Below are 13,142 nucleotides of genomic sequence, written 5' to 3' on the forward strand. Positions count from 1 at the left end.
TTGTGTGCATACCTAAACGTATGTGCCCACAAACAATATAGAACACACAAGCATGTGCGCACATACAGTACACACACACACACACACACAGTGAGACACTCCTCGCTAAGTCAACAGGACAGATGAAAGGTGTAAAGCGGAGCTTACCCTTTGTACTGGCTTACACAGTTCCCCATGAGAGCAAGTTTTGAGAGTAGCGGGTTGAGAGAAGCAGTCCTAGAGCAGGCACATTCTTCGAGGGTGAGGAATCCCTGGCTGCCTCAATGAGTGGGAGCTTTCCCTTTTTGCGTTAGGCTGGCTCTCTTTAACTCACTCAGCCTTTACTCTCCACAGCACTCACCTGTCTGAGGTGCTATTTGGCGTGGTGTCAATGAGCACGCCCATAACCAATCACTTGGCTCGTTCACAAGCTAAAGGCGGCTTAACCCCTCCTCTCCACCAAAGAAAACTAGACACTTTCCTGTCAACCTGGTTTGCCCATCGAAACGCTTCTGTTGTGCTACTGGAGATGAGAGTCTGACGATGAATAAACGTCCTCTGACAGCTAAGAGCAAAAATGGGGAAGGACATTTGGGGCTTTCCCAAACACTATTCATTTAATGAGTATGATTTTATCACTCTAGGGATCAAAGGTTGTATGGTGAACATACTGCAGAGCTCCCGTACCGCAGAGCACACAGGAAGTGCTTGCGACACCACAGGAAGTGGCTTATGTAGGTGGGGGAGATTGCAGGGTTGTCTATCCATCTACAAATGCAGGTCACATTACAGAATGTCAACAGGGCAAAGATCCTGTTGGCATGACAAGTTGGTTTTGTAATTTATGATTTGGTGGAGCAAAACAATTTCAATGGTCTGACAGAGTGTGAATCATAGGCTTGCCCTCTAACCAAACATACAGTTATAAAAAATAAAAAAAACTTCACAATAGAGTATAGAAGAAAGTAAGACCAAGTCATATAATTTCAGGCTGAAGTTCAGACTGTGTGGAGGCACATACTTGTGAATGATCAGAACATCATGTACAGTAAATGTGTATCAATCATGTGAAGTGTAAATACAGCGCCAAGACATGACTCTCGAAACCTGTTTTTTTTTTACTCTACTGTGAGAAATAATAACAATAACCACTTACAAGTGCAATTGCATTTACAGAGGTCTGTGACAGGATGGTGTGTGACTGTGTGTCATAAAAACATGCCCAATTACAATTCACTCTTGCATCACAGGGTACAGTAATTCATGGTAGGCTACTAAACATGTGAAGGCAGAATAGTCGCAAAGCAAGAAAAAAAAGCATGCATTCCATTTTGAATGTGTTTGGGAGAACTTCAGTAATTTCACTGCTATTGTGCAATCAATTACCCATGCTGAGCTGAGTGAAATGAATGAGGCCACTAGCACCTGACTGTTATTGAGAGCATGAGAGGGGGCAGGTACCACCAGGCACAGGGACTTGCACAGCTTCTGAAGAGCCAGTTGGGCCAGTCTGAAGCTCATTTTGCTTCCCAGCTCATAAATAAGACATCTCTCGCAGGGTTTCACTATCCCTAATTACCAACAGGATGGACTGTATTTACATTTGACACAGACAAATATGAGGTCCTTTAAGCACCAGTTAGCTCAACCTCTCGAGACCCTTGTGGGGATGTGACAAGGCAGCGGGCTGATCATTACCAGTGACCCTTGCTGCCATCTGCCATCTTGATTTATGGGTCTTATTATGTGATGGACAGGGGCGAGTGGTTAACCAGGCTGCTCACTGAAGTATGGCCCCCCTGACAGGGTCAAGAGGAACTCAGGCATGGTGGAAAGACACAAAAAAGCCTTCAGCTACTCAGCAGTGCTCTCAGAGACGAGCCTTCAGGCTTGGAAGCTTGGTATAAGGTCCAGGCACATCCTCCATAGCTTTTCATAAAGAGCTCTAGTGATTACAGTGTGTTGATTGAACTTCTCAAAATGAGGATTCACTTGTGATCAAAGTTTGTATTTTAAACAGTTCACTGAGGGGCATATCGCATTTGGCTAATTAATCAGCGCCACTCTGTCCTTAAGAAACAGGAGTTGTTACATTTTCCAGATTGAGCATAGTACTCCTGCTGGAGCACATATAATTAACTGAAAATGATGGATGGTTGCACTATGCAATTAATTAGACAAAGCCAGGGGCAAATATTGAAAGGCTGCTGTACTTCACAGAAGAGAATATAAGCACAGCACATTCAATTTTCTGATCTTGGATTACCCTGCATCAATTAAATATTAAGGTAGCTCTACACAGTAATGACAGCGCATTAAATGTACTTAAAAGGTTACCTCAGAGAGCAGTGAGGGTAGTGAAAAATACTGTAAGGGTAATGGAATTTTAGAGCCTATAACAGAAGAAAGAGAGAGAGAGAGAGAGAGACTAATTACCTCATAACTTTGCTGATAAGGAGACTTGCTCTGCTCTTTGGAGCTGGTTGTCCAGGGGACAAGGGCCTTATGACAGTGGCCTCTCCTGAAGCAGTCTCCCTGCATTCTTCAACACGTAATTCTCCCTCTCCATCACCAGTGGCACTGCTGTCTGGTTTGTATGTAAATATTATTGTGGGTTTCTGGTTGGGGTCATCCCCTTTGGCTTCAGCAAACCAGTGGTGGCGTTGCGTGGGAGGCGGAGGTAGCATGGTGATTACAGTTCCATCGAGGCCCACCAGTTTGCCTTTATCCTTCTCGCGCTCCGCCTTCTCTTTCTGCTCATCTTCGTCCTTCCGCCGGCGGAAGAAGCTCTTAAAGGATATCCAGCGTTTGGGCTTGGCACTTTCAGATGATGGACGTCTGCCCTCTCCAACCCCTGGACTTATCTCTCCATCACTGGGACGAGAGGACCCTGCAGAGGGCTTTGTCCAGTTGCTGAAGTGCCTCTGGAGAAGGTTGGTGGCATGGTATGGAGAGGAGGTGGACCTGGGTGGAGGGAAAGGGGGATTTGCCTCTGCCTTAGGACTTGTTGGGGCCACAGCGGCAGATGCACTCTGGGACTTTGGCAAGTGTTTGGCTGGAGTCTCCTTCCTGGGTTTTGACAGGCATCCGTCTGTAGAGGAGAAAAGTGACTTGGGTCTGCTGAGCGTGTCCCTAGTGGCGTCAGGTGGGAGGGCATAGAGCTCCTCAGCACTGCAAGTTTTGCTCTGAGCAGACGGGGACTCTGGAGGGGACTGGGGTGGCTGTATCGAAGCCACTATCTGGGACAGCACAGTGCTCGCTTTCTCCCGCTGCCCTGTGCTGGTGCCAGATGATGACATAGTGTCAGTGTTGCTGTCTTTGCACGCCTCCCCACTGGGCTTACGACTCCGCCCTGGTGTGGCACAGCTGGGGCTGTTTGGGGGCAGACTACCAGGCAGAGGAGAGGAGGCGCTAGTGGGAGGGATGAGAGATACAGGAGTGGTGGCTGGCGTGGTGTTGTGTTCGCTAGTGGTTCTGCAGTTCAAGTCCAGGGATTTTGGAGATGTTCCTAAGCCACCTGTTACATCCCCTGCAGTGAGCTTGTCTCCTGTGGGCTTGCTATTGGGAGACTTCTCATCAGGGGAGGCTTGGATGCTCTCAGATGAACCAATTTCCTCGTAGGTGTGACTTGTGACCCTGCCTCCAGCACCAGGTTTGGGCTGTGGCAGTTCACCACTGAGACCCAGGAAGCTCTTGTACACAGCCAAGTTGTCATAAGCACTGGGGTTGATAACAATGGGAACCTTTACAGCATTTTTTGAGCTGCGGGCATAAGTTGGCTCATCACGGATGATGATGGGAAATGGGGGCATTCCTGCATTGTTGTAACTGTTGAACTTGATCTCTGACAGATTTGGGGACTTCACTGGCACTGTGCGGGATGAAGATAGGCCTGCAATAGGTGAGGTGGGCGCAGATTTGTGGGTGCAGTGTCTAGGAGGTACAGAGGGCCCAGGAGCTCCTCCAGAGACCAGCTCGACCCTGGGGATCTTTTGTCGAGGGCTGGTGCTGGAGGTCCACACCTCTTGGTAGCGGATGTTTCCAGGTTTCTTGCGAGAAGTGCTGAGAGGAGCAGAGGAGTTTGCCGTTGATGGTGAAACTGGGGTTGTTGGAGTGTCTGGTGTCGCTGGGGAAAGTGGTGATACTGGGGACATTGGGGAACCTGCTGACAGTGACAAACTAATTGGGGAGCCGGGGTAAGGTGGTGGGCTCAAGGGAGTTGATAATCCCTTGGGTTTGGGAGTGCTTTCTGGGGCATAGCCTTCTGTGCTTGCCATAGATGCAGACACATCTACCACAGTGTAAGGTTTACAAATGGGAGGCTTTTCAAGGTTCACTACTCTGTAAGGTTTAGCTTGTTCCTCTGTGGGACTAAAGCTAATCGTAATGGGCTGGCCAGGGTGAGCCTGAGGAAGAGCACCACCTTCCCGCTGGATTGCTTCTTGGTCCTCCAGTCGAATGGCAAGAACAGCTTTGTGGGTCTCATTGGCTTTTGGTGAACTCAAGGCTCTGTGCTGAGGCTCTCTTTCTGCTGGAGCTGAACGAGTAAGGGCCTCTCGGGGGGCAGGCGAGTGTAGGCCGTTGCGAACACCAAAAGGGACACTGCTAGTGCTGGATGATGTACGTGAATCAGGCATAGAGGATGAGGATTCTGGGGAGGTGGTGGACTCGGAGTTTGACAAAAACCCACTGCCTTGCAAGTCATTTTGTCCATAGGGGAGGAGGCCAGGCCCCCCATTTGAGTCCATAGAGGGATAACCATTAAGGATTTCATCATAACTGTCATCGTAGTCCACAGCACATATGCGCTGCAGGGAGCGATTTCGGAGTGGCACAGTGTTCCATTTCTTTCCTGCAGCAAAGGGCACTGGAGACAAGGTTGCAGCACGGAAGTTTGCAAAACGCGGTTGACCTCTCATTCGGATCTCCATGGCTAGCAGCTCCTCGTCACTTTCATCCCAGCTCTCATGCTCATCATCACCATCACTGTCATCATCATCCTCATCTTCCTCATCATCATCATCCTCCCCCTCGCTTGAGAACTCTGGATAGCAAAAGCGTCCACCTTCAGTGCTTATGATCTCTGCACTGTCACTGAGAGATACCCGTTTGGCTTGGCCACTGCTGCTTCCCATTGCGAGGCACCCAGCAGCTGGCAGTCCCCTCTCCAGAGAGCGCCTGTATGAGCTGCTGATCCTGCCTAGGAAGTCGTCTTTTGAACTGCTGCTGGGTCCAGAGCCCAGACCAGCAATCTCCTTCAACACATCTGTGAGTCCATTGTTGTTGTTGTTGCCACTGGGAGTTCTGGGGCTGCAAGGACCATAGCCTTCAATTTCATCGCCACCGTTTTCGCCTTCATTGTTGTTTGGTCCACCAGGCCTTTGGTGATTTAGTCCATTACGGTTCCACACGGTGAATGCTGAGCTTTTGCCAGTGCCTGGGCCATCACCAGACCGCTGGTTTCCCTCAGAGTCCAGGCCTGTAGAGGAGCAGGGTAGCATCATTGTGGGCTTCACAGCAATCGTGGGCTTCTTGGCAACAGGTGGCCGGAACTGAGCTGAGCGTGCTGTGCCACCGCTCCGTTGGGAGCTGTTGGCAAGGTTGGCGTTGGGCCTGGTGGCTCCAGTTGGAGTGTGGCTCTGCTGAGTCTGGGCTCGTTCAGGGGGACCCTTCCTGGGGGCACCCTCGCTGAGGCGGTGCAGACTCTTGGGTTTAAAGCAGTTCTTGCACTCACCCGGTTTCCATACGTGCTCTGTAAAGGTGTTGCAGGCGGACATGGTTCTTGTCCTGGTGTGGCGCCTGAGGCTCAGTGGACTGGAAAGCCCTCCATGGGCCCAGAGGTGGGAGAATGGACTCTTCTACTACACTGCTGCAGACACAGGGCAAGTCTTCAAGGTGTGAAAACTCCTAACCTAGGACAAAAAAGAGAAGAAAAAGGGACATTTTAAATCATCCATTTAGTGGTAGCATTGATTAAATGGTTACAGTATTAAATGTCACATTAAATAATACAACAAATAATGCAACATAAACATATCAGTAAAACACAATCTCTGTTGATTCAGTTCAAAAGCATCTTTAGCAACATGATATGTGACATAGCTTAAAGTCACGGAGACAACATATTATTTATTTTATTTTGATATTATTCTGATGACCTTTAAAATCACCACAACCAAATATGTAATTGAAGTACGCTTTCATTGCAAATGAATTTGCACTAAATCTCTGCAGTAGCTGCTGCTTTCCAAGGGGTGGCGCAGTGTCACTGAGCTGGGCTGACTGATGAGGCTGGGGCCATTCTCCACTGGGTGGCAGAAGGCTGCCTCATCATGAGCATGTGTGAGAGTGGAAGGCCGGGGGGGTGACAAACACACAGGATCAGCCAGATATTCGCAGCTCTATTTTTGGACTGCAACTCAGTTCAGTTGCAGGTAGTAATCAGTGGGACAAGCTGAACTGAAACGGAGAGTGCTGATGCCTCTGCAAAAAACACGGAAGCACACATTTAGCAACTATTAATGTATAAATATAAGTAGACAATGATGAGAACTGCAATTTGATGATTAGATCTCATCAGAAGAGTAATGAACTCATTACACTTCTGAAAACTGAGATGTAGATCTAATAGAACTCGGCCACTCGGTCCAGTAAATGAGGCAGGGCAACATAAGAATATGCAGTACATTATATAATATAATGTACTGCATATTCTTATGTATAAATATAAGTAGAAAATGATGAGAACTGCAATTTGATGATTAGATCTCATCAGAAGAGTAATGAACTCATTACACTTCTGAAAACTGAGATGTAGATCTAATAGAACTCGGCCACTCAGTCCAGTAAATGAGGCAGGGCAACATAAGAATATGCAGTACATTAGGTCCAATTTTACTGTTGAAAAACAAATGAGTTTGCATACCAAACTGTCATAGAACTCAGAAGACTCATCTTAGCACAAAGCATTCTGGGTACAACTTTGTTAATATTTCAGGCATGTCCATTCTGACAGCACATCCTGTTTATGACCGAGCAAGCAGAGTGAGTATGATCCTCTTTCCTGGCACCGGCAGGCCACGCTTCCCACTGCCTCATGGTATCAGAACCCACATCCCACAAGATGTCTACTCTAAACTCTGTCTTGCTGTCAACTTGTTTCAGAAAGCTAGCTGCCCATGTCTGCCTGTGGTTCAATTATATGCTGGTAGTATGCGCTTAAATACACTAGTTAAATACAGAGGGATACTAAGAAAATTATCATTAAGTAAACAGATTAAAGCTCATGTCTGCTTTGTGATGACAATGAAAAAGCACATCACATATGAAACTTCAACAGTCTGAAGCAGTTATCAGTCACATTCAAATTGCCTGGTTTGGTCCTATTAGAAAAAGAAAGAAGAAAAAAAAGAATATTGAAAAAAATTGAATATTTCCAGTCCATTTCCGCCTCACCTCAATTGACCAGTCCACCCACTCAGACAGCCTAAACCATTTATGCACAACTAGGAGCAAACTCGCATGTAGAAATTTGAATTTGAAACGGCAACCTACCAAGGACTGCAATTAAAATGAGGGTTTTATTTAATTGCACTTCTAATACCACAGAATGCAAAATAGTTTTCTGACCCAAGGCAGATGTTTTTTTTCTTCTAATGATGAAAAGGGCTTTGCCCCACTGAGGAAACTTCCATGGTGGAGGCAATCGTCAGTGGTAGGACAGTATTTCTGAAGTTGCTTGGCTAAGAGGCATAAAGCCAGGAGGTGTGCTCTGTATAAACCCATAGCTGTTTATGCCCAACACTCCTCTTATACAACACTGGGTTCAACACTGTCTTCATGGCACATTTCTGGAGCCGTGAGTCCATTTTGGAAGCTCTTTTTGGATGCCTCATTACTGGGAATCAGATCTAAGAACACAGAGGAGACAGAGGACAGACATAGAGGGACTGGATGCCTGCCTTGGCTTTGGATAAGTGGACCCTCTCATCAGTCACCTGCTGTCTCTCTCACTCAGTCACCATCCAGGATTCATTGTGGACATGGGCGCTACGGGATAGTGAAGCACCCCTGACAAGCAGCCTTTCAGGGAGCACAGTCGTGTTAATAGCCTGTCTCTATACTGTCTGTTGAAGCACAATGGGGAGAGTGATGCTTGTGCAAGAAGGGACTCAAATTGGCTGTGCATTTTCTGCACTAAACACAAGTGAAATGTGTTTTTTTTTTCTCCAGGGGAAAGATTTTGCTTATCATTTTTTTTTATCAATTCAGAGTTTCAAAGGGGGCTTTTCCTTGATGAGAGAGCTATTATCAGTATGAGAGGAAGGAAGGATAGCCTTTCACTTTAAATGCCTCTCAGTGTTCTACTTCAGCTGACCTTTACATCTTTGAGGGAAGGAAATCCCTTATCTCAGCCAGCCTTTCACAACACTACATATACTTACTACTTATTCATACTTTGCACGCGTCTCTTTGGCTGGAGCTGCCATCAATGACCTCAGCATTATAGCCCATATCCTCTCGGAAGAGGAGGGATTTTTTTTTATCAGACATCAGTCTGCCAAGGAAAAACATATACGTTTTCAATCAAAAGGAGCTCAAATCATCTAAAGTAATAAATGTGTTTAAGGCTGCGGACATTCCATAAAAATAGCACAACACTTGTGTTTCAATACGAGGGAGGAAACTGGCCTCTATCCCAACTTGGTGGGGTGAGTGATTGAACACCTCCACATGACGTGGGTAACACAAGGGTGGGTGTGACTGTCTGACGGGGCCACGGAGGTCAGATCCTGTACCGGGCATATTGCTGTGGTAACACCCTGCACTGCAGCCCGACTGACACAATGAGGCAGGAACACCCAGCTGAGGGGTTATTCACCACGACCCCAGCTCAGAGAGATTTATTCCGCTAACATGACTTTCCAGGTCCCTAGGGCAAACAATAAGGAGTGACTCAGGCATTTAAAAACAAATTAATAAAAACAAAAAAGATCCCCATTATAAACCATGACTCTTGACAATCACTTGCCTACATTTGGCTCACAGGTCTGTTATATTTTAGAACAGCCTGAACAGTCAGTAGGTAGTAATTGCCCACTTTCCACTATTTAACCTGTCAAATAAAGTACCTTCTATTAAAGCAACTGTTCCATTTCTTCTGATCAATTAACTTTCTCTCTGCAAAGAGGAAATTACAAACATTATAGGAAGGTATTAGTATAACATTTCAACATCTAAAAACAGAACAGAGTACAGGATTGTATATTAGCACCTTAACAACATAAAACAACATAGCTACTGTAAATTCATCATTCACCCCCAAAAATGGTTAGCACTGCCGGTCTGCCTATTAGCCTCTTAGTCAGACTCTCCCTGTCTGACATTGCGGAAATGAAGACAATACTCCATGGGCCCTCCCACTCAGTTCATCTCCAAACCAAGAGGGCCAGCCAGAGACTCATCATTCAATGTACCCAACAAAAGCAAATTCCGCCCATTCTCCAGCCACACAATCATGTTATTTTATAACCTGGCGTGAATTGACGACAACTCCCAGGTCCCATGGCCTACTTTGAGTCTGCCCAGCCAGAAAATGTTGTCTCTCAATTCTCTGTTATTTATTTATTTGCATGTGGCCACAGATGCAAAGTCTCACTGCTTACACCGCTGAGCATTTAGTTTTGTAAATGATCGGGGAAAACACAGACCTGGCCTCTTTTGGGATGGGACAGAACAATTGTTAAAAAACAATGATATTGATTATTTGCGAGCCATGGCAAAAAAACATTCTTTTCAGTTCATCCAGAGGTGAGCAGGCATCCTACTTAGCTCCCTGGTAATGAACAACTTATGGGAAACATCTGAAGAAATTCTTTCATGCAAAAAAAAAAAAAAATCCTCTTATGTTTCAGTCATTATTTGAAGTGAGTTGTTTAGGGCATTACAATTAGACGAATAGGCCAATCAACAAAGTAATGCTTCAATGTCACAATACCCGGCTTTCTTTCCTTATTTGTTTTGTTTTGTGTTTTGTTTATTTAGTCTCTGTGCTTGCTATGATTGTATTTGGATGAGGTTGTGTTTGTTTATACTTGTGTATTTACTGAAGCTATCCACAGGTGCTCAGCCTGAGCAGGTATTGATCACTGGTATTGACTGGATCTAGGCACAGTTCCAGGTCTCCTTCCCTCTCACTGATTTGGATAACAGAGTTTTAGTACAGAGAAATGGGAAAAGATAGGTGTGAAACGCTGCCATGTAGACACTTCATTACATCTTCTTACAACCTTCGCATGACCTTCAATCACTAAAAGTGACACGTAAGACATTAGTTTTAATGTCACCTTATTAAGTTTTATTTCACTATATTATTTGGCAAGATGTACTATTATAGCCATTTTATATCAGGCAATTAGCACAGTACGACATATGAACCAACAGGGTGGAACAGAACTAAGAGACTGAAACTGATCACAGCCACTACTATCCTTGTGTAAGACTACTTGAAATGTTGACAGAGACTAAGACAAGACAAAGTGCTGCCTTAAAAGACCCTTTAATCCTTCAAATGTCATCTCTGACAACACCATTACAGTCAGGCAGCAGAAGTCGGGATTTATAAACAGCATCAAAACCCAAGTCAAGAGTCAAGAGTCAATTCAGTTGATGGCAACCCTGTTAATTAAAAATGATACGAGAAAATTTAACCGGACCTCAACTTATACTATTAATGAGGCAAGTGTGTTTTCATGCTCTGATAGCATCACTGTATAAAGCTCTTTGTATAACAATCTTCTATAACAATCACAAAACTTGGGATCAGGGATGGAGGGAATCCAGACCTCCTCATACACTAAATATATCTGCATGCTCTGGCTGTGCCAATGTAGAATGTCCTTTAAAATATTTGCTAACATTTTACTTGAAGGTATCTACATAAGAGTGACATGACACTAACCCTAACTTGTCATGACAAAAACCGAATGACACTAATCCTAACCCTAACCCGAACTTGTCATGACAAAAAACGAATGACACTTGACAGAAGTGAGTGACAAAAGCGCTATGTCATAAATGTTTATGACTTGTTTATAGTGTTTATGACACGTTCATGACAGTGTCATGTCACTCTTATGTAGATACCTTCAAGTAAAGTGTAACCAAATATTCTATACAGTAAACATCATACAGTAAACTTGGGAGCAAGAATGAAAGGGGATGATTTAAGAGACCAAAACAGCTACAGTTCCAGTTTCTATGAGGAGAATGGGAGACACAGCTTACAGTGAAAGATCCTGCTGTCATGTCTGTTGTATTCAGGCACTTTGAGGTTTGGTGAACTTCTTTCTTATCCCAAATTACGTTTAAAAAGGAGGCGATGAATCCCAGGAGAGAAAGCCTGAGGCAGAACTGAAGGGCTGTGAATGAAGCGGGATTAAGCGCCTCTGTGGAGCAACGTTGAGTCACTGTCATCCATCATGAGGGCACCGAGAGCCACAGCCATCCCTCAGTCTGCTGGCTCAGAGCGAATGTTTACGTTTCGCCTTAAGCTAATGAATGACTCAGGGCATGCATCATTAATAGACTGAAATATAAAGTCTAGTTTTGCAGTATGCAGCGCAAGAGAGTGGTGACAAGCGAGGTGGCCTGGGTAGGACACGCTTTGCTGTTCTGGGTTCGTAAATACGCAGCACAAAACATGTTGGGACAAAGGCTATCCTGGAGGTCTGACCAGAGCATTGTGTAAGCATGACTGATATTAGCTGGGGTCGTGGTGGGCAAGTTATCAGCCTCTGCAGCCCGAGGTACACTCACCGAGCAGGCACAGTGGAGGGAAGGAAGGGGGCCTCGTTGGTGACTGCAGTGGCCCAGGCTCTGACACACACACACACACACACACACACACACACGGGTGGCAGACTCTAAAAAGGACATGTCCAGGTGACGAATGTGCCCCTGAGCCCTGGCGGCTCATCACTCGGGCTCGGGCTCTCCGGGGGGGTCTGACAGGCAGCACTGGGTCTGGAGCTTGAGCCAGAGCTGCTGGAGCCAAAACCACGCGTGAGCAATACAAATGACTGCTGCCGGATCCTGCTGTCTCACACTGCTGATCCACAGGCTGGCTCTGCAGCAGTGCACTCTTCTTTCACACTCACACCATACATTTGCAGGCACAACAAATAAATGGTCAAGAGCCAGTGCTGTGCAAACAAGGCCAGCACAGGCTTGCTTATTGAGATGGCATGGGAAAAAAATGGTTTAGTCCGTGTTTCTTTTGGAGGTCTGACAGACGTTTAACGTTGCTTGTGGTGATCTGGATCATCGCTACACCATCATTTCAGTTGGATAACCAAAACATTTCAAGACTTTGGCTGAAATGCAAGAGCCCTGAAAGCATGCCTCTTGACATGTCTCTGTATCTGCACTGAGTGAATACATGTGTGTGTGGGCATATCAAAACACAGACTTCATGTCTCAGATGGTTGCATGGGGACTGATTACAAATGCACAGGCCTAAGTTTAAACACTTCACATGTGAGAGTAGGCTATGTGTGTTAATACACCCACTTTGAGTGTATGATTTAATGTGAGGTGAAACCCTGATTTACGGGTAGCCCCTGAGGAGAGACATAGGAATGCTGTGGCAAGGTGCTGACTCCGGCCAGGCCACAGTGACACAGTGTGTGAGTGTGAGTGAGTGAGTGGGAGTCTGTGTCAGCAACACACCATTTCAAGTGATGCTCTAAACCCCACTTCTGAAACCAACACCGTCTTCTGACACATTGCTCAATGCAACAAAATAAGCACATAGGGACGAGGCCTTGTTTATCCCCAACCTCATTTAAATGAGTACTAATTAAGAAGCTCTGGGGAGGCCTCCCACACTATACAATTAGAACAAGGAGGACTTCAATGGATTGCTACGGATAGTTATATGCTGTATTAGTTCGGGGAACTTAAACCAGTTGTGGGATGAACAAAAAACCCTGTCATTATGGCAATGCTTTGCCCTTTTCACCCTGTCGGTCTCACACACACAAAGACACACACACACACACACACACACACTGAGAAATACACAGACACACACACACACACATTCATCAAACATCCATCCAATCTAAAACTCATGTCCTTCTTTGTCTGTTCCGGGTTCATAA

The 13,142-nt window shown here is 45.7% G+C and overlaps 1 protein-coding gene across 2 annotated transcripts in view; it reads right to left on the minus strand.

The window, feature by feature from the left end:
• Positions 1-13,142, minus strand: part of peak1 (pseudopodium-enriched atypical kinase 1) — a 94,747-nt gene that overhangs the window by 15,823 nt on the left and 65,782 nt on the right. For both annotated transcript variants that reach the window (XM_076264272.1, XM_076264263.1), the window contains exon 4: positions 2,416-5,891. In XM_076264272.1, coding sequence (XP_076120387.1) covers positions 2,416-5,756 — 3,341 coding nt within the window. In that variant the 5' untranslated portion in view covers positions 5,757-5,891. The remainder of the gene's footprint in view (positions 1-2,415; positions 5,892-13,142) is intronic.

Source organism: Alosa pseudoharengus, unplaced genomic scaffold, assembly GCF_046254945.1.
Source record: "Alosa pseudoharengus isolate Yale_2024_CS ecotype anadromous, Long Island Sound unplaced genomic scaffold, YU_APseudo_1.1 YU_APseudo_1.1_scf_10, whole genome shotgun sequence".
NCBI classification, from domain to species: domain Eukaryota; kingdom Metazoa; phylum Chordata; class Actinopteri; order Clupeiformes; family Clupeidae; genus Alosa; species Alosa pseudoharengus.